Genomic DNA, 22,972 nt, shown 5'->3' with positions numbered 1-22,972 from the left:
CCGCTCTCTCTCGACGCACCGCTCTCTCTCTCGACGCACCGCTCTCTCTCTCGACACACCTCTCTGCACACACCTCTCTCTGCACACACCTCTCTCTGCACACACCTCTCTCTGCACACACCTCTCTCTGCACACACCTCTCTCTGCACACACCTCTCTCTCCACACACCTCTCTCTCTCCACACACCTCTCTCTCTCCACACACCTCTCTCTCCACACTCCTCTCTCTCTCTCCACACTCCTCTCTCTCTCTCTCTCTCCACACTCCTCTCTCTCTCTCTCTCTCACACTCCTCACAATCCTCTCTCTCTCTCTCTCTCCACTCTCCACACTCCTCTCTCTCTCTCTCTCTCCACTCTCCACACTCCTCTCTCTCTCTCTCTCTCCACTCTCCCTCCTCTCTCTCTCTCTCTCTCTCCACTCTCCACACTCCTCTCTCTCTCTCTCTCTCCACTCTCCACACTCCTCTCTCTCTCTCTCTCTCCACTCTCCACACTCCTCTCTCTCTCTCCACACTCCTCTCTCTCTCTCCACACTCCTCTCTCTCTCTCTCTCTCTCTCTCTCTCTCCACACTCCTCTCTCTCTCTCTCTCTCCACACTCCTCTCTCTCTCTCTCTCCACACTCCTCTCTCTCTCTCTCTCCACACTCCTCTCTCTCTCTCTCTCCACACTCCTCTCTCTCTCTCCACACTCCTCTCTCTCTCTCTCTCTCTCTCTCTCTCTCTCCACACTCCTCTCTCTCTCTCTCCACACTCCTCTCTCTCCACACACCTCTCTCTCTCGACGCACCGCTCTCCTCCGCCTCTCTCGACGCACCGCTCTCTCTCTCGACGCACCGCTCTCTCTCGACGCACGCCTCCGACGCACCGCTCTCCTGCAACACCTTCTCGACGCACCCTCTCTCTCTGCACACACCTCTCTCTGCACACACCTCTCTCTGCACACACCTCTCTCTGCACACACCTCTCTCTGCACACACCTCTCTCTGCACACACCTCTCTCTGCACACACCTCTCTCTGCACACACCTCTCTCTGCACACACCTCTCTCTGCACACACCTCTCTCTGCACACACCTCTCTCTGCACACACCTCTCTCTGCACACACCTCTCTCTGCACACACCTCTCTGCACACACCTCTCTCTGCACACACCTCTCTGCACACACCTCTCTGCACACACCTCTCTCTGCACACACCTCTCTCTGCACACACCTCTCTCTGCACACACCTCTCTCTGCACACACCTCTCTCTGCACACACCTCTCTCTGCACACACCTCTCTCTGCACACACCTCTCTCTGCACACACCTCTCTCTGCACACACCTCTCTCTGCACACACCTCTCTCTGCACACACCTCTCTCTGCACACACCTCTCTCTGCACACACCTCTCTCTGCACACACCTCTCTCTGCACACACCTCTCTCTGCACACACCTCTCTGCACACACCTCTCTGTACACACCTCTCTGTACACACCTCTGTCTGTACACACACCTCTCTCTGTACACACACCTCTCTCTGTACACACACCTCTCTGTACACACACCTCTCTGTACACACACCTCTACCTCTCTCTCTACACACCTCTCTCTCTACACACCTCTCTGTACACACACCTCTCTCTGCACACACCTCTCTCTGCACACACCTCTCTCTGCACACACCTCTCTCTGCACACACCTCTCTCTGCACACACCTCTCTCTGCACACACCTCTCTGTACACACCTCTCTGTACACACCTCTCTCTGTACACACACCTCTCTCTGTACACACACCTCTCTCTGTACACACACCTCTCTCTGTACACACACCTCTCTCTGTACACACACCTCTCTCTGTACACACACCTCTCTGTACACACACCTCTCTGTACACACACCTCTCTGTACACACACCTCTACCTCTCTCTCTACACACCTCTCTCTCTACACACCTCTCTGTACACACCTCTCTGTACACACCTCTCTGTACACACCTCTCTGTACACACCTCTCTGTACACACCTCTCTGTACACACCTCTCTGTACACACCTCTCTGTACACACCTCTCTCTGTACACACCTCTCTCTGTACACACCTCTCTCTGTACACACCTCTCTCTGTACACACCTCTCTCTGTACACACCTCTCTCTGTACACACCTCTCTCTGTACACACCTCTCTCTGTACACACCTCTCTCTGTACACACCTCTCTCTGTACACACCTCTCTCTGTACACACCTCTCTCTGTACACACCTCTCTCTGTACACACCTCTCTCTGTACACACCTCTCTCTGTACACACCTCTCTCTGTACACACCTCTCTCTGTACACACCTCTCTCTGTACACACCTCTCTCTGTACACACCTCTCTCTGTACACACCTCTCTCTGTACACACCTCTCTCTGTACACACCTCTCTCTGTACACACCTCTCTCTGTACACACCTCTCTCTGTACACACCTCTCTCTGTACACACCTCTCTGTACACACCTCTCTGTACACACCTCTCTGTACACACCTCTCTGTACACACCTCTCTGTACACACCTCTCTGTACACACACCTCTACCTCTCTGTACACACCTCTCTGTACACACACCTCTACCTCTCTCTGTACACACCTCTCTGTACACACACCTCTACCTCTCTCTGTACACACCTCTCTGTACACACACCTCTACCTCTCTCTCTACACACCTCTCTCTCTACACACCTCTCTACACACCTCTCTCTCTACACACACCTCTCTCTCTACACACACCTCTCTCTCTACACACACCTCTCTCTCTCTACACACCTCTCTCTGTACACACCTCTCTCTGTACACACCTCTCTCTGTACACACCTCTCTCTGTACACACCTCTCTCTGTACACACCTCTCTCTGTACACACCTCTCTGTACACACCTCTCTGTACACACCTCTCTGTACACACACCTCTACCTCTCTCTCTACACATCCTCTCTCTACACACCTCTACCTCTCTCTCTACACATCCTCTCTCTACACAACTCTATCTCTCGACGCACCGCTCTCTCGACGCGACGCACCGCTCTCTCGACGCACCGCTCTCTCTCGACGCACCGCTCTCTCTCGACGCACCGCTCTCTCTCTCGACGCACCGCTCTCTCTCGACGCACCGCTCTCTCTCTCGACGCACCGCTCTCTCTCTCGACGCACCGCTCTCTCTCTCGACGCACCGCTCTCTCTCTCGACGCACCGCTCTCTCTCTCGACGCACCGCTCTCTCTCTCGACGCACCGCTCTCTCTCTCGACGCACCGCTCTCTCTCTCGACGCACCGCTCTCTCTCTCGACGCACCGCTCTCTCTCTCGACGCACCGCTCTCTCTCGACGCACCGCTCTCTCTCGACGCACCGCTCTCTCTCGACGCACCGCTCTCTCTCGACGCACCGCTCTCTCTCGACGCACCGCTCTCTCTCGACGCACCGCTCTCTCTCGACGCACCGCTCTCTCTCGACGCACCGCTCTCTCTCGACGCACCGCTCTCTCTCGACGCACCGCTCTCTCGACGCACCGCTCTCTCGACGCACCGCTCTCTCGACGCACCGCTCTCGACGCACCGCTCCCTCGACGCACCGCTCCCTCGACGCACCGCTCTCTCGACGCACCGCTCTCTCGACGCACCGCTCTCTCGACGCACCGCTCTCTCTACGCACCGCTCTCTACGCACCGCTCTCTCTACGCACCGCTCTCTCTACGCACCGCTCTCTCTACGCACCGCTCTCTCTACGCACCGCTCTCTCTACGCACCGCTCTCTCTACGCACCGCTCTCTCTACACACCGCTCTCTCTACACACCGCTCTCTCTACACACCGCTCTCTCTACACACCGCTCTCTCTACACACCGCTCTCTCTACACACCGCTCTCTCTACACACCGCTCTCTCTACACACCGCTCTCTCTACACACCGCTCTCTCTACACACCGCTCTCTCTACACACCCCTCTCTACACACACCCCTCTCTACACACACCCCTCTCTACACACATCCCTCTCCACACACCGCTCTCTACACACCGCTCTCTGGGGAAAACACGTTTTGGGACCCCCCTTTTTTCTCGGCCCCCGCTTGACGAATCCCCCCGAAACTTTCAGGGAAGGAGCGGAGCGAGGCAAATTTAAGGAAAATTACAGGCAGATCCCTCAATCTGCGCCAAAGTTATTCCCAATAGAATGTTCGGAATTTCCTATGGTAACTAGGTCCTAACTATATATACACCTACTGGCGACCGCCAGTAGGTATATATATATATATATATATATATATATATATATAGTAAATTACTGGTTTGTTTTCAAAGTTGTCTTTGCCACATTACTTTAATCCCATTACAATGTCAAAGCGATAACTTTACTTTAGAGCCACACTACCTGTTGAATCTAAGGAACGGTTTCTTTAAGTAGCTAAAAAAGGTGATGCAGGTTTTGACGCCCCACTTTCTAACCAACCCATATCTAGCTACTACCCCCTTCCCACTATTGTTAAGGAAGTTCTTCACTGGGGGCTCCACTAATCAAAGATAAAGAGGTAAATGAGGGTAGGAGAGGCAAACGAGTCAATAATTTGTGGAAATCGGAGGGTAAAGGTAGCATGGTTCATAAAGTTCATTTTCAATTGGGCTTTAAAAATCAAGTCCTAAGGAACAAAACAAATTGAAAAGGCAAGAACTAGACTGTTCACAAGGATTTTACAAATGTGTACTTTTCAAAACATGATTCAGATGGAGGTAAAATAAAAAACAGAACGAATTTTAAAAACTTACCGCTGCTCCTAGGGATTGCAACAATTGCGGAACTTGCATTTTTCTTGACGAGTTTTGAATTAATCAGTAGCTTGTTCTGAATATCTAAGGGCGAGAATTACACAGTTTAATTTACATTTTACCATTACTATGCCTACTTCGACTTCACCTTAGCTAAGCAGAAAACCTTCACGTCAACAAATTAGATCATCTCTTCCCTTAAGAAAATATACAGGTATGTAACTAGTCATGTAGAAGAGGATGAAACCGTAATCTTAATTTAGGACATGTACGCTCAGTGCACATTGACCCAGATACTCAAAGAACTGTAGAAACGTCTTCCTGCAGTATACTAAGCACACACTTCAATAGCTGGACTGTCCCCAAGACCTAAACTGTGCCAAGAAACAGCAGATCTCCAGAAAGGAGGGCCATAATTCACTAAGAAACTCTAAAAATAATGATAAATGCACTCAAAACTACTACAGGTAACAAGCAACAAGGTAACAGGTCTCACCCAAGTCTTCTAGCCATGTTGTACACAAGTGTGGATGTGAAGCATGGCTCAAAGTAAAGCTGCAAAAAAAACACTAGGACGCAGGAAGGACGTGGATGCGAGGATGGTGGTTAGGGTACCAGGCACCACAGGCATGGGGGTCAGGGAGGTAGAAATGAGAGGATAAGAAATAGTACCAATGAATGGTAAGCAACGGGTGGGCTCCAAGCCCCTTATAATAACTCTGTATTTGTAAAGAATAAACTAATCATCAGTAAGGGTCTCAAGGCGTTGGGGGCCATTGGGGAGATTAAGTGAGCTATTGCCCAGAGTCACATGATGCTGAGCTGATCTGCCTCCGACACTGGGGATCGAACCACGAGCCCCGGAGTCAGTTGCCCTGGTCACTGCACCACACCTTTCCCTCTGTATAGAAAACAATTCCTTCTTGTAACAACTGTGCATGTGCTGTCAGCAAGCAAAACCTAAAAACAGAGCAAAACAAATTTAACAGCTGAAAGAAAATGCAACTCTTAGGAGTACGAGGGCACACCTTGAGGAATCTCACAGATACTGATAAGTGGATTCAAGCTAGCCTGGCTGATGAGGGGTGAAACCCCGAAACCGGTCCCAGAATGCTCATTTCCGGTCCAGGTAAGACCTGGCTTGGCAGTTCAGGCTGGACTGTTCCCATGAGGAACAGGGTCAAGATTGATTTGCATATGACTGGGTCTGAACGGGGATGCCAAAGTGAGTTAAAGATCGATGATGGATTAAACCCAAATCTGTGACGGGGGTGAGTGACTGAAAAGTTTCAGCACTGTCCAGCACCTCCTTGCATTTGCACTGATCATGTATCCTATATACTATTCTTGGGCAAAGCATGGGGAGGAAGGCTCAGTGTATTCCCCATCTCAATACCTGGAAAGGTGTGAAGCCATCAAGGACCCACCCGGTCCTTGGGCAAGGCCAAGAGGGTAATGAGAATTCCCCTGACCCAGGCAAGTCAGGGGAAAGGTAGCATAGAGAATACACCCTGGTCCTTGAAAAAGACAGAGGGAGGGCTAACAAACCCCCCCACATTTAGAGAGAAGTGATATATGTAGATCTGGCTAGGGGTGAAGGAGATTTTTAAAAAAGTGAAAATAAAAATAAAGATCTCTCCTAGGTTGCGTTGAAATCTGCTTAAGTGTTTGGGTAAGTGAGTGCCGGTTTCGGCATGCTGCATTGTGGTAAATAAATAATTAATTACCGGTACTATTTCAGTATAATCAATAAAACAGGTAGCTCAATAAATAAGAGTCAGGATTCGAGGTATCTTGAGTCGACAGGCTTTAATCAGGCATAAAGGACAGGAACAGGATAGCCTGTACGGGAATAAAATGAAGGCAGCTGCCGGGGACAGGATCTGGGAATAATGGGGGGTTTGGGTAACTTTCAGTAACAGTTCACAGTATATATATTAAAACAAATGCATTACATTCAATACAGTAGGCGTAGCAGTGGGCGTGACTCGTAGCAGTCGCGAAAGATAAGGGCAAAATGATGTAACAAGAAGGCGTGTACAGGGCGTATACATAGACATGTGATGTAAACGTAACAGAATATGTCATAAACGGGGCGGAAACATGGAGGGGGCTACCTGAGCAGCTGGGACCTCTAACCTAGTGGTGCGCGCAAACGGGCAATGACGTGTTACCAGGGAGAACTGGGGGCTATGACTTCTGTGCTAGAAGAGGAGACTAAAGTCTGGAGTGTCAGAGCGACATGTACCCAAGGCATATCTAGTATCTGGTGTTTGGAGTACATGTTGATAGAATCCAAAAGTTATCAGGGCAAAGGCTAATAGACACTAAGACTGGTGCATGCATAATTCTACATGTATTGCGTGTGTGAGGAATATTCTATGAATATTAATACAGTATTTCTCTTACATGGAGACATAAAGGCTAGACCATGACGGAAACTATTGATGCGATTCAGTAGCTTAGGAATGCAGAGAAGGAGGGCTGGACTGATAACTGGAAGCATAACATACTCTTGGCAGACTGGCAGGCAGAGCCAGGCCGGGCCGGGCACTGTGAGGCATGAAGTAAGCGAAGGGTCAGGGATGCAGGTGGGGGCTGTATCGCTCCTCGGAGAGGGTTCAGGAGACAGGAGCTGAATCTGAGTCCGGGCCTTTTTGAGGCCTGGAAACGGGGACAATTCAATGAATTAACGTGCACACTGTAAAATGTGGCAACGTAGGTTTACATAGGCCTAATATTCGTTGTTTTCACGATGACTGGAAACTGGCATACTAGAGATGGACACAACTGTAATTGCGTCTTTAATCGATCAGAGGGGAATACATGCATATCGATCATGCACATATAACATAAGATGGGGAACACGTAGGCACATATAACATGGCAAAATGTACTTTTCCACATTCCCTCCTTGTGCCCTACGTTTCCATCAGGAAACATCAATATTCATGATACCATCTATCATTTCATATAGCATCATTTGCTCGTCTCGAATTGTCTTGGAACGGGATTTGGGACTAGGAATACAAGAGGTAGCACACATGCCGCAAATCGCAGGGCCACATTGTATACAGAGGCAGCAACTGAATATAATCATTACTGCAATACCTAGGAATGACAATACTTTCCATCCCCAGGCAGATATGATACTCCAGAGCCAACCGGACCATGTCCAGGTGCCTGGATTCTGGTGTAACTGATGGGCAATTTTATGAAGTCTGGTTATAGCTGAATAAACAGACGGCGCGTTATTATGAATGAAAATGCAGCAACTAGATCCGATGACTCTACATGCTCCTCCTCTATCGGCCAGTATGACGTCAAGAACGAGACGATTTTGGAGCACGACAAATCTCATATCAGATTGCTCTTCAGTTAAGTTACCTAGAGCAGAAGTAGTCTCATTCACTACTGCTTCAAGGGTTCTGGTTAACCTACGTATTAACTTACTATTCTGGATAGGTCCTAAAAAGAAACCTTTATTGAAGTCTTGATACTGTTCTAGAGTAGTTACAGTTTGATCGACAATTGGGGACTCGATCTCCCTTCTATGTCTGACGTGTACTAGATGTGTGTTTCTGTGATAATCAGATGGGGCTAGAAAAACTGGTGGCAGTAGGAAGGCAATATAACATGTTCCATCCCAATCGAGGGGCAGACGAACATATGCGGTCTGACCACAAACAAAATAAGAATGACGTGAGGCTTTGAAAATAGATTTCCCACTGTCACTATACTCGACAATAGTAGTACAATCACTGTGTCCTACATGTGCGGAACCATTCTTTCTGACACATAATTCGCCTTTGACTGATAGTACTGAAATGGCAGGTAAATCTGGAGTAGTATCAGACTGAACATTCAGGACCATGAAATTCGAAGAATAATTACCTAAATCATATACTTCATTTTCTAGATCTAACCCTATTCTATGGGAAAGACCTTGCTTGTCTGGAAAACATGTTCTATTCAGAAGGGACATATATCATTGGAGGATGATGTTAACGTGGACCATGCTCCACACGAACCATTATGTGAAAACGGATAAGGAAAGAGTGGCAGAACTCCCTTCGGTGTCTGGAAAGGGGGGAGTCGACCACACACCCAACAATTAGTGGCATTGCTGGTCTGGTGTGAATAATGCAACATCCGGATGAATGTGTTATTTCGCATAGCAAGACGATAGGATAGCTCGTGAGGAGGCAGATCACTAAACGTGTGCTCTACTGTAGTGTTAGAAAACATATGTACATGTGAAATTGGAAAACATAAATGTCAAGCATAACTTGTGCAGGTAACCATAAGACTCACAAATAACAAGAAACTTAGAACAATAACACATCTTTTAGAGTTTTGACTAACTCTCTCACTATGGGGGTCTATCTCATACATGTCAGGAACCTGTCTAACCGTTTCACCCGAGAGGGACTTAGACAATTAAACTGGCTGACTTATTTTACTAGACCGGAGTTTCTGTTTATACTCCTGTTGCGGAGTTTTCTCTAACAAGGGAACTTTGAGTTCAGAGTCTGTTTTTAGGCAGTCCTTAGGAATAAGGCAGTCTTTAGCAAAAGTCTTTTCTCGTATTCCATGGAATTTCTTTATGTGGGTCAGGTGGACCCAGCCTTTCCTCCCCTCGAGTTTTACGGCAGTCCTTGTTGTAAGCAAAACGAGGCGAGGCTCCTTCCAACGGGGCTCCAGCGGACTTGAACGATCAAAATTCCGAACGAACACGAGGTCACCGGGAACGACTTCATGCGGTTTCACCTCGGTGTTGTCTGGAAATGCGGCGGCAACCTGTGAACGACAAGAGTGTAGGGCAGACATCAAGGAAGCTAGGTAATCTGTCAGCATATTACTGGAAACATCTGTAATACTGCGGGGTCTAGGTGTACCCCACATGTTTGGGGGGCAGCCGAATACGACCTCATACGGGGACAGACCTGATCTGGAATGTGCAACCATCCTCATAAAATAAAGCAACTGGCAGGGCAACTAGCCAGTCTACACCTTTCTCTCTACATATTTTTGCAATGCGTATTTTCAGAGTCTGATTATGTCTCTCTACGAGACCGGCTGCTTCAGGATGGCGCACACAATGGAACTTCCACTGGTACCCTAACAGAAGGGAAACATGTTTCATGAGCTCAGATGAGAATGGCTGGCCGTTATCTGAATACACGACCCTAGGGAGTCCATAGCGGGGAAAGAATTCACGAACCAACTGCCTGGCAGTGGTCGCGGCTGTGTAATCTGGAACAGGATATGCTTCTGTCCACCTGGACAAAGCGCATACAACTACGAGGACATACTTGAAACCTCGACATCGCTCCATCTGAATATAATCCATCTGGAGGACTTCAAAAGGGTGGTCAGGGGGTTGGAATCCACCTTGTTCCACCGGGACACTTTTACCTGGATTGAACTGACAACATATCATACAGGTACGGACTTTCTGCTTGGCTGCAGCTCGTAAGTGCTTGTTGAACCAAAGGTTCTGAATACTGTCTAACATAGCTTTTTCTCCTAGATGTGCTGGACTATGTGCGGTATTAATAATGACTTGAACCATAGAGTCGGGGAGAAACCATGTGGCTTTTCCCTTTGTCAACCACCCTTGATCTGTCTGGACCACTCCTTGTTCGGACCATTTCTTAATTTCTTCGGGAGTAGCATGTAACTGTATGTCTATGACATCTTGTGTAGGGTCCTTGACTGTCATACAAGTAGTCGGATCTGGAGTGAGTGTCTGTGTCGTGTTAACTGGAATGTCTGGGGTCTGAGCTGTAAGCTTGGCTGTTCGATCTGCTAGATCGTTACCTTGGGAAATGATGTCAGTGACTTTTGTATGTGCCTTGCACTTCATGATAGCGATAGCTGTCGGTAAATGTATTGCATCTAACAGAGCTTGGATGAGGAGACCATGCTGAATCTTGGTTCCATGAGAAGTCATGAAACCTCTCTCCTGCCAGAGCACTCCAAAGTCGTGTACGACTCCGAATGCGTAACGTGAATCTGTATATATGTTTACTTTCAGGTTCTTGGCACGTATGCAGGCTTGGGTCAGAGCGACTAGCTCTGCTGCTTGAGCAGACAGGGTGTCAATACGATGTGTTTCTATAACTGTAGTTTCAGTAGTCACTGCATACGCGGCCACTAGTTCTCCTGTACTTGTTCTCATACATGAACCATCCACATAAAGTGTCAGGTCGGGATTAGGTAATGCAATGTCTGTCAGGTCTTGTCTTGGCTTAGTCATAGTGTTAACAACTTCCACACAGTCATGTGTGGCAGGATTTGAAATAACTGACGGTAACAGTGTAGCAGGATTTAGAACGTTGCAGCGTCTGATTTCTATGTGTGGCTGGAACAGTGTCAGTTCATAACCTGTTAAACGTGCAATGGTCAAGTGCTGAGTCTGTGTTCGGTTTAAAAGAACTTCCACGGAGTGTGGGACTTGTACTGTCAGGGAGTGTCCTAACACTATGGAATCACTTTGTCTGATAGCTAGAGCTGTGGCTGCAACTGACTTGAGGCACGCAGGCAGAGCCTGGGCTACTGGATCTAATGTGCTCGAAAAATAAGCACAGGGCTTGTATTGTCCTGCTTGATCTTGTGTGAGAACAGATAATGCAGTACCATCACGTTCTGTGACAAAAAGCGTAAAAGGCTTACTGTAGTTCGGTGTTGCTAAAACAGGTGCTTGACATAAGGCTTTCTTTAACTCATTAAAAACAAGTGTATGTTCCTGGGTCCAAGGGAGGACAGTCGATACGGCTGCCTCCTGTGTCGTTAACTGTATCAGTGGCTTGGCTAGAAATGCATACTGAGGAATCCATTGTCTGCAATAAGAAGTGAGGCCAATAAAAGCTCGTACCTCCTTCTGTGTCTTGGGCTGTGGAAGACTCGCTATTAACTGGATACGGTCTGGTGTCAACTGCCTACCCCACTTGGACAGTAAGTGTCCTAAGTATACCACTTGCTGGACACAGAATTGTAATTTGGAAGGGGACACCTTGTGCCCATGCTCGGCCAGAAAATACAGAACCGTGAGTGACGCACGCTCGCAGTCACTTTCAGAACGGGCTGTGATCAGTAGATCATCGACATACTGGAGCAGGGCAGTGTCAGTTGGCATGTGAATATTGTCTAGTTGTCTCTTAAGTGCTTGACTGTAAATACCAGGGCTTTCTGTGAAACCTTGAGGAGCTCGTGTGAATTTATAGCTCCTTCCATTTAAACAAAAACCGAATAGGTACTGGCTATCTGGATGAATGGGGACACTGAAGAATGCGTTCTTGAGATCGATAACTGTGAAAAATGTAGCTTCAGAATCAATGGCTGTCAATAGGGAAGAAATATCTGGGACTACTGGGTACTGAGGTATGATACATTTATTAAGCTCTCGAAGGTCAATCACTAATCGATATACTGGAGATGCATTTGGATCAGTACGTTTCAGGACTGGAATGATAGGAGAATTACATACATTGGAGTCAGTTTCTACAACCACTCCTTGAGCAATAAGCTCGTCAATAATTTTAGATAAGGCTGCTACAGCTTCAGGTGGCAATCTGTACTGTCTGATTCGTGGCAAAACTATACCTTGTTTTAGAGTCACACGATGGGGTGTGATATGCATACAACCTACATCAGTTGGACCTTGCGCCCATAAATGCTGTGATACCTTCAATAATCTTGGATCAAAATCACGTAATACATAATGACCTTTAAAGTCTCTCAGGAACAATCGGACTCCTTCTGGGGAGCAACAAATTACTGCACCTAATTCTTTTAATGTTTTAATGCCTAACAAATTTTCTGGACATGATTTCGTGAGTAATAAATCAGTAGTTCGGGACAATGGACCAACTTCTAGAGAAACTGGTTTCGAAATTTCATTAACAATCGGCTTTCCTGAAAATCCAAGGGAAACATTTTTAGAGCCTGAGAGCGGAGCCCCTGGAACCTCGTCATGACTGATAGTAGTCCTACTTGCCCCTGTATCAATCAAAAACTTTCTGTCTTTCCCTAATACTTGACTGTGTACATAGGGACCCTCTTGATCTACAGGTATCTCGATGAGAGGCAAGCCTACCTCCCTCTCTAGGCTGTATCAGGAATACTGTTGATACTCTGGATACTCTGACTGAGCATACTGGTACATTTGCTGTGTAACATGCTGTGTTGCAGCGATAGGCTGCGGTGTTGGAACTGTCTGTTGTGCATTCTGTGGTGGCTGAGAAGTCTGTGAAACTTGTTCTTGTCTAGGCGGACGTGGTCTTTCTTTAGTCTTACCAGTAGCTATGTTGTGTTTCAGAACTGCACACTCGTTTATAAAATGACCTGGCTGTTTACAGTAATTGCAAGTCCCTTTAACGGGAGCTGCAGGATGACTGGCTTGATTCGGACCCCTCTTCTGACTGTCTTGTGGAACAGATTGTGCAACTAATACTTTCATTTTCGTGTCTTTCATACGTCTCCTTTCGTGTTCTTGCTCTTCCCTGATTCTATTCTGGTGATACTGGAGCATTTGTGACGGAGTATTAGCTTGCCAACTACTTTCGACTTTCAATACTCGATTTTTAACTTGTGGACTTGAATTCTCGACTAGTTTGGTAACAAAGAGATGAGGGTACGATTCACTACTCGTTTTCAGACCACTGTTAATAATAAAACATTTTTCAAATCTAGAATAAAAATCACTAGTGTCTTCATCCCGTTTCTGTTTACAAGCTGAGATGGCATCCCAATCTTCCTTTTTCGTGGCTAGTAACCTTGGCAAAACCTGTATCAATAACTCGGGCAATTCTTTAACTTTACCCCCAAGACCGGTACCTGGTACTCGTGAAGTATCTTCAGCTTCTAGAGCTGTCCAATCTATCTTTTTCTCTCCCACCTCCCATTCTTTTTCCTTGAGTTTTTCATATACCCCTGCGGGCAACAGGACTTTTAACATTTTAATGATATCAGGATACGTGTATTCTCCCATACGGAGCATGTCTTTTAATTCTCGATGGAACCCTGCTGGATCTTTGTCGTGACAGGGAATTAACTTTTTCATCTCTAAGAGTTCCATCTTTGTGATAGGGGTGTAAACAAATACTCGTTCTAGATCACCACCCGTTGTCCTAACTGGGTGTACTTCTCGTAACGGATGCTGTCTATCTATGTAAAATGATTTACTTTCTGGAGGTGGGACACGAACAAAATGCGGATTCAGAAACGTTCGATATTTGTGGCGCTGTTCTAGAATGATACTAATTAAATCAGTACCTAAACCTCTCCATCTATACTGGAGTAACTCGTTCAAAACATCATGTAACGGACCTGGATCAGAATGCTGTCCCTCATATAGTGTAATGAGGTGCTGGATCATATACATACCCACCAGTCGCTGCTCGGCTGGGGGCAGTTTCAGAAACATTTGTGCCACTATTTCGTCTGGAAAAGTGGTAGAATCAGTAGTCCATCGGACCGCTGATCGGGCTAGTTCTTGTTCATGTATGGTACTAAGTTCACTATAACCGATTCGTGATTTCAGAATGTGATCGGTAACTTGGAATACTTGCTCAAGAGAACCTTGTTCTGGTGCTGGAGGAGGGAAAACTTTCTTGTGTTCTGGGCGTGAATGTCGGTCGGGAAGTCTAGTTCTACCTACATACGCTATTCTGGAGGGATTCTCGTCGTCTACCTCTTCAGTAGAAGAGTTGTCTTCTTTCTCGGTTACTTGTGCTGCTTCTCGTTTCTCGTGTATCTTTATTATTTCCCTACGGATTTTCTTGTACATACTCTCTATACAGTTCTGTGTCTTGTGTCTTCCCTCGGCTATATGGTCACTCCACCTGGTCAGGGCTTTCATTTCTTCCGGATCTTTATCCGCATAATCTTGTTCCCTTATTAAACAATTAATTAGAAACTTTAAAAGCATGAGCTGAATCTCGACTTTTCTTTGAGCCATGGCCTCGCCAATACTTCCTGGATCTGCTCCTGTACGGATGAAACGATATATTCTGTCTAGATAACCTTTCATATTCGGTAGGGTGTCCAAATATTCGGTCACCCGTCTTACACGCAATGAATACAGGACCATATCATCATCGCCTGGGACTGGATCATAACGGCATTCGGTAAGGGCTCGCTTGATATCTGCAACTGACTGATGTTTGGGCGAACGCTGTAACGCTCGTGCATGTAGCTCGAGTAATGTCAGACGTCTGTGTTGGGGCGGGGTTCCAGGAGGACTTCCCCCCACGGCCCCTAGACTAGAATCGTCGACGGGTATCGTACGTGCTGGGAGAGTGACTGATGTAGCGGGTACATGTACTGTAGGCTGGACCGGGGGTACCGTAACAGGTGCTGTAACGGGTGCCCCGGTGGCTGGAGGAACAGGAATTACATTATTTACGGGAGCTGGCGGAACAGGATTTGCATATGCTGGGACTGTGTCGTCCAAATAGGACGAGAGAAAAATATCAGCTGCGGTTGGTTTGTGACGTAACCTAATCGGAACTAATGGCGGCGGAAAATTACATGGTGCTTCCGGGGTTGCTTTCGGCAAGCCCTCGGCAAGAAGAGGATACATACCCTTAATAAAGGGCATTTCTCTGTCTGTCTGACTGTTCGGCTTTAACTTGTTCACCTACTTCTATTAATTCCCTTTCTTGGGCTCTTTCTGAGGATTCCCTACTTAATTCTGTCTTTCTGATTTCTTTTTCCGTTCTTCTGTGAGATTCTTTGCGCCATAACTCGATGGCATCTTTCTGGGACTGTCTGGATTTCTTTTTCCATAATGCTTCTTCTACTCGCATGATGCACTCGGCATCCCACGTACCTGATACGGGCCATCTATATTTCTCTTCTAATTCCTTGGTGTACTCCACCCATAAGTCTAGATATAATATGGCACTTAAGCCATGCTTATGATACATAAAATGACCTGGACTGTCCCTAGGCGGGACAGGAACTGCTTCCTCGAGCAGTCCTTCTCTGGTTTTTAACTGACATAACTTTGAGAATAGAGGCATAGTTTAGGCTGGAGTCTGGACACAATACAATACACGATAAACACAATAATAACTGGAAAAACAAATCACTCATACCACGACATTGAAAACACATGAAATAACATTTAAAATAACGGTTCGGACGGAACACATGAATTTCTTGAGAACAGAACTTACTGGAATGACTAGATGCACTGCTAAAACAGCACGAAACTTACCGGCCCCATAAAGAGACACGTCAGGACCCGCGTCCACCTAGGTGAACACTTCGTGTTGGATCTGTGTACCCAAACCCACGGACCAGAGACAAATTAATTGACCCTGTCTAGATACTACCCCAGCAACGGTACTCACCGGGCAGCAAGAACGGAAGGCCTCGGACTGGACTGGACTGCTACGACGACGGACTACGAACTTCGGACTTCAGTTACAGGTGGGCCTCCGGATACCTCGGACCTTGGACTCTCGGCTTGGGCTCTGGTCGGGACTCGCCGCGTTCCTCACCGCCTCGTCTGGATGCTGGACCGCAACCTCCGTCTCCTCCGTGGGCCTGAGGGATACTTGAAGCAGAAATATCTGCACGTGCACGGTATGGTTCCGTCACGGCTGCAGAGGATCAGGGGGCCTGCGTGGCTTCTCCGGCGCGTGGGGAAAGGGCAAGTCCCTATTCGGGCGCCATTATGTGGTAAATAAATAATTAATTACCGGTACTATTTTTCAGTATAATCAATAAAACAGGTAGCTCAATAAATAAGAGTCAGGATTCGAGGTATCTTGAGTCGACAGGCTTTAATCAGGCATAAAGGACAGGAACAGGATAGCCTGTACGGGAATAAAATGAAGGCAGCTGCCGGGGACAGGATCTGGGAATAATGGGGGGTTTGGGTAACTTTCAGTAACAGTTCACAGTATATATATTAAAACAAATGCATTACATTCAATACAGTAGGCGTAGCAGTGGGCGTGACTCGTAGCAGTCGCGAAAGATAAGGGCAAAATGATGTAACAAGAAGGCGTGTACAGGGCGTATACATAGACATGTGATGTAAACGTAACAGAATATGTCATAAACGGGGCGGAAACATGGAGGGGGCTACCTGAGCAGCTGGGACCTCTAACCTAGTGGTGCGCGCAAACGGGCAATGACGTGTTACCAGGGAGAACTGGGGGCTATGACTTCTGTGCTAGAAGAGGAGACTAAAGTCTGGAGTGTCAGAGCGACATGTACCCAAGGCATATCTAGTATCTGGTGTTTGGAGTAAATGTTGATAGAATCCAAAAGTTATCAGGGCAAAGGCTAATAGACACTAAGACTGGTGCATGCATAATTCTACATGTATTGCGTGTGTGAGGAATATTCTATGAATATTAATACAGTATTTCTCTTACATGGAGACATAAAGGCTAGACCATGACGGAAACTATTGATGCGATTCAGTAGCTTAGGAATGCAGAGAAGGAGGGCTGGACTGATAACTGGAAGCATAACATACTCTTGGCAGACTGGCAGGCAGAGCCAGGCCGGGCCGGGCACTGCGAGGCATGAAGTAAGCGAAGGGTCAGGGATGCAGGTGGGGGCTGTATCGCTCCTCGGAGAGGGTTCAGGAGACAGGAGCTGAATCTGAGTCCGGGCCCTTTTTGAGGCCTGGAAACGGGGACAATTCAATGAATTAACGTGCACACTGTAAAAATGTGGCAACGTAGGTTTACATAGGCCTAATATTCGTTGTTTTCACGATGACTGGAAACTGGCATACTAGAGATGGACACAACTGTAATTGCGTCTTTAAATCGATCAGAGGTGAATACATGCATATCGATCATGCACATATAACATAAGATGGGGAACACGTAGGCACATATAACATGGCAAAATGTACTTTTCCACATCTCAATACCTGGAAAGGTGTGAAGCCATCAAGGACCAACCCGGTCCTTGGGCAAGGCCAAGAGGGTAATGAGAATTCCCCTGACCCAGGCAAGTCAGGGAAAAGGTAGCATAGAGAATACACCCTGGTCCTTGAAAAAGACAGAGGGAGGGCTAACAAACCCCCCCACATTTAGAGAGAAGTGATATATGTAGATCTGGCTAGGGGTGAAGGAGATTTTTAAAAAAGTGAAAATAAAAATAAAGATCTCTCCTAGGTTGCGTTGAAATCTGCTTAAGTGTTTGGGTAAGTGAGTGCCGGTTTCGGCATGCTGCATCATCAGCAAACCAACTGAACTTTCCCTCCAACCCCACAATTGCAAATGCCAGGAGTTCCTTTTCTTCTTCATAGTCTTTTTTTCTTCTTTTATGAACACACAAATGGAGTTGCTAAGCCCAAATACAAACAATACAAACGAATTTTTAAAAAAACTAACAAATTAGAATTTTGTATGACAGCAGGTAAAGCATGCTTTTTGAAGGAGAACTAATTAATTTCTGCAGTTTTTTTTTAGGTTGGGCCTAAACAGTGCTTGCGCTGTAGGCGGTCTGTTATCTTTACTTTGTGGGGTCTGACTCCTCCCACACTTTGGATTGGCTTTCCTTTGTGTCCTTTAAAAATCGTAACCTGCAAATGGCTACTGGTGGGTGCATGTCCTAACTTTTCTGGCAAGTTTACTCCCATGGAGTATTGCAGCGGGAGCGAGCAGGCACAAGAACGCAGTGTGCGTGCCAATATCTTCTTACTTTCTACTGCGGTTGACTGATCCTGAAGCCTCTTTATGGCTGCCCTTCTCCTGTTAGGCGACACCCTCCAGGACCCCCGTCCTGTGAGGACAAACTGCTCAACAGGGTACCTTGAATCACTGTCGTGCTCCTACTGCCAGCCGTGCTCTTTGAAGTTCTGTGCAGCTCCTGCTCCTCCGGACCTCGCGGCTCTCACACCAGTGGGATGAGGTGATGTATTTCAGACACTAACGTCAGCTGCGGCTGACTTTCCTCATCGGTGGTTGGTGAAGAAGTTTCACTTTATTTGTACCGATATTTGGATGGGTGGACAGGTTTGTCCATAATATTGGTGGAGGATATGGATCCGATGCGGTTTCATTATGGACACGGAGAGGTATAATTATAGCGTGATATCGTGGTGAATACTGGATATAAACCATGGTGCGGTCTGGGCTAAGATGGGGGCCGCGATATAGGGTAATGGATGATGTATTGTTTTTTTGGAGGGGCACACGGATACAGTGTCATTGCTTTCTGGTATTTAAATATTATTCGAAGATAGCGCTCTGGCAAAACACTAGGATCGGAGCATTACTCGCTCGTGGAGTTTTTAAAGAGGCAGCATTATCCTATGTTGGTACGTCGTTAGATAGCGCCATTTGGACTGAAGAACGCAGAGCTAATATAAGTGCCGCCATTATTCCCACGTTTGGTGTGTAATTACACAAAATGGTATTATAACATTTAATGCGACATTACATGAGATTATGGTATTGCAACAGAAATTTTGCCCGAGCCTACAAAAAACGGCCACTGTAAGATCTGGTGGTATTGTGGTCAAGTTTTACTTTATACCCTGCTCAAGTAGTGCTGTAAAACTAAGCAGCCATCTTTGTAGCTCCCCAATCACAGGACTGTTAATTGTGCCTTATTAAAGTACAGTGCATGCATGCTTCAAAACTGATTTACAAACGTTTTGAAGAACATTTTAAATTATACATGGTGGAGTTCTTTCTGTGATTTTCTTAGATGTTCGAGTTTTCAGTTATTCAGAGGGCAAATGGAGTTTGCAAAGAAATCTGCGCAAGCCGTAGATTTCCATGAGTGTACTTCTGGGGACCGTTTACATGGCTGCCAGTATGTTGGAATACACCTAAGAAAAAAACGTGAAATTCTTTATGTATTTTATTTCCACAGAAAAAAATGGTTTTCCATGAGGAAATTCATTTCTTTACATCCTCAAGGAAATAGTCCATTCCCTTGCCCATTGTAGAAAGCAACTTACTTTGTACCCTTTAAAGTAGGAAATGTACAAGTATTTGCCTGGTAGGTCAAGCCCTACAAACTGTTTTAGAGTACCCCCAAGCTTACAAGTTTGTGATTTTCACTGCATGTAACTTACACATCGACGTTCCTTTCCCAACCCTTTCCTGTAAATTTAATTATACAGAAAATCTCCCTTGTACCAGATTTTCCGTGCAGCAAGTTCCATCTCTGCATGTAAAAGTCGATAGATCCTGTTTCGAGAATCAGGGTAAATAAATGTATTCCTGCTACTCACTCTTTTATTACTCCTGAATAAGAACTTTGGTAAACAAAAATAATTCTGATTGAGTTGTTCAGGTCTTGACCATAAAAACAAAATGTAAAAACAATACATATATAAATTTACAATGTAGTTTTACTTCTGTTAAAGTGAAGTACGATTTCCATGGCTTTCAGGAAATAATCCAGGAGTACTTCTTGGAAGCGGTTACAGTAAACTCTTTCCATGCATAGCCAAGTGTATATCTTACATATAAAAGATGTAAACATGCATTTCCACTTTCCTTTCTCTGTAAATTTTAAGTATTTTCCCTCCTTATGTCCCTCCCAGGATATAGACTTATTGCTGTGTTGCTAGGAGTAAATCCCCAACCGTATCACCAGGATAGCAACTTATTTCTGCATTGTGAGGAGTAAATCTGCTGCATGGGGAACTATTTTGCAATTGAAAATTAAGCAAGTGTGGGATACAACGCAACCAATGCAAGTGAGCAGCCCAGTACTAGCGTGGGAGGTGAGGTGGGGGGGGGGGGGGGCGTGCGTTTGTGTGTGTTTGCAAGGAGTAAAGAAATATGCATTTCTCACTGAGCAAACAAGTCTGTTTGCTATACAAGCGATTGTTTGTGTAGCAAATAATTTCAATACGTCCTTGCCTTCTTTGTAAAATGTGAATGCACAATGGCAACACGAAGTAGAATCAGAGCTCCTAAAGCAAGTCCTGCTCCCATCAAGTAACAGAAAACAAATTTCCACGGAGAAATCGGGAAGAAAAAAAGTACCCACGTTTATATTAATAAAAACTGATGAGAAATCTATACTTCGATGGGCAGGTCACATAAGAAACTAACAGCAAAGTCACTGACTGATTAAATAAGGAATGATCTAAGTAAGAAACAGCAGTAAACGGAAGACTCAAGATCCTTCTATGTATATCGTATAGAATATGCATTTGACAGACTGCTGAAGTGGTCTGTAGGCGAAACCTGATAAACACTTCATTTGTGCCCACTCCATGGTCAATCTACATACAATTGTGCAGGATAACTGCAATGATTGTGTAGAATGTCTTTCAAAGGTTTATGTAAATGTATAAAGGAGAAATTCATTAACAAAAAATAATGGGTCTTCCTATGAAGTGTGTAAATTTTTTATTCCATAAAAGGCAGTGGAATCAAACCCTGTTTTTTTCCGGTGAATAATGTGCTTATTTGTTGATAGGATGTCGTTCTTCTGGGAGGCTTATTCTTAGTGTGATTTCTCTAGCTCAATATAATTGGTCTATAAGTTGCTATCTTAAAACTAAAGTCACTGATGAGCGTCTGTGTCCTTTTTAGGTCAAAGCCTACCAGACAGCACAGTTTCAAATTTATTATATACGGGTCCTCTGCACAGGAGTAAAAACAAACAAAAAGTGGCTGTTCTGGGAGCTTGATCCTTGACATCTCAAGCAATAATGCAAATTGGGTTCAACATGTTTCTTGCCTGACGTGGTCCAACAGAATCTTAGGCAATTTGTCAAGAGAACCAGTATAATAAATTTCACACTATACCCCGTAGTCATTTTTTAATCACTTGTTTACCAATCTTCACTCCCTACACCCTCACTCACATACTTCATCACAGCATCCAATTCTAAAGATCTCAGGCAAAGAGCCCCCTTGAGGGGCCCACTGGGCAATGCAGCGCCGATCCAACTAGGAGCTGCCTGATGATGCAGCATGACACCCTTTTTGTGCGTGTGTGAGGGCTATTGTTTCCGATACGCTTGGTCAGCTCTTTTCCAATGGACATCTTTTATCCTCCTCTTTACTTCGTTGCTGAGAAACAGCACACCTCTGTTGTTTTTAACTTTTCAAATACCCTGCCATATTGCCTGTTTAGGGCCTACCTTAGGGGCGAAATATGTATTAAAAAGGGTGTTTTAGGCCTAGCGAAAGGTTTAAAACTGCACACAGAATGCAATTGTAGAACTATGGCACATTTGAAAAGGCTACTTAAGTGGGTGGCACAAGTGCTGCAGGCCCACTAGTAGCATTTAATTTACAGGCCCTGGATATATGTTGTACCACTTTACTAGGGACTTGCAAGTGAAATAAATGTGCCAATCAGGTGTATGCCAATTTTACCATGTTGTAAGGAATGAGAACAAGCATTTTAGCACTGATTAGCAGTGGTAACATGGATATAGTCCTAAAGCCAACAAAAAAGAATGTAAGCAAGCAGGAGGGAAGAAGGTCAAACGTTGGGTGGGGAGCAGGACACCCCAAGGCGGACACGTCTATAACATACTATTATCAGGGCAGAGATAGGCTTCTTTAATTCACCCTATCCTAAAATGATACTGACAAATCTAAATGTAATAAAAGGTTAATGCCAAATTTATAGAACGTGTAGTTCGCGACGGTCAATGAATGTGGAAAATAATTAGTTTGTGGCAATAATAAACAACTTAATCCACCACCCTCTCAACTTCTGGCCCAAAGTATGATGGCAATTATCATGGGTTATAAAGGCAGCAAGGAGCTCAAAAATAGGAGTTACTTTTTACCCAAATAGAGACACTGACAAAATCCTGTCAATATCAGCTTTGCAGTCTTCATTGGGCACTATAGTTTATGTCTTTTTGTTACAGCATCCATTGTATGTTCTAAGCCACACTTGTACATTTATGTTTGTTTGGACAGAACTACCACAGAATTTGACATTCCGGCAAAAGTGTATTTAAAAAGAGGCTTTTTAAATTGCTCAGTTCTGCTGTCCCAAAAAATAGTGCCGCCAAGGGCAGACCGAATGCCCACCAGCCACGCCCCTGCCAAAAAGATCTTCATTATGGGGAGACTGATTTGATCACCTGCAGGTTCAAACACTATATGCCAAATTGTAACAGAAGCTCAGCCACCAAGGTCGGAAGGACTTGATGGAGTGGGGTCACTGGGTCACTGCAGTTAATATTGCTACAATTATGCCATTACTTTCCTGAAACTACT

The 22,972-nt window shown here is 45.7% G+C and overlaps 1 protein-coding gene across 1 annotated transcript in view; it reads right to left on the bottom strand.

Moving 5' to 3' along the window:
- Positions 1-22,972, bottom strand: part of NOPCHAP1 (NOP protein chaperone 1) — a 172,101-nt gene that overhangs the window by 121,238 nt on the left and 27,891 nt on the right. Inside the window, exon 2 of the mRNA XM_078675036.1 lies at positions 4,776-4,859. Within this exon, the coding sequence (XP_078531162.1) occupies positions 4,776-4,859 (84 nt within the window). The remainder of the gene's footprint in view (positions 1-4,775; positions 4,860-22,972) is intronic.

Source organism: Lissotriton helveticus, chromosome 1_1 (assembly GCF_964261635.1).
Source record: "Lissotriton helveticus chromosome 1_1, aLisHel1.1, whole genome shotgun sequence".
In the NCBI taxonomy this organism is placed as follows: Eukaryota; Metazoa; Chordata; class Amphibia; order Caudata; family Salamandridae; genus Lissotriton; species Lissotriton helveticus.
This window is presented reverse-complemented; position numbering and strand designations above follow the sequence as displayed.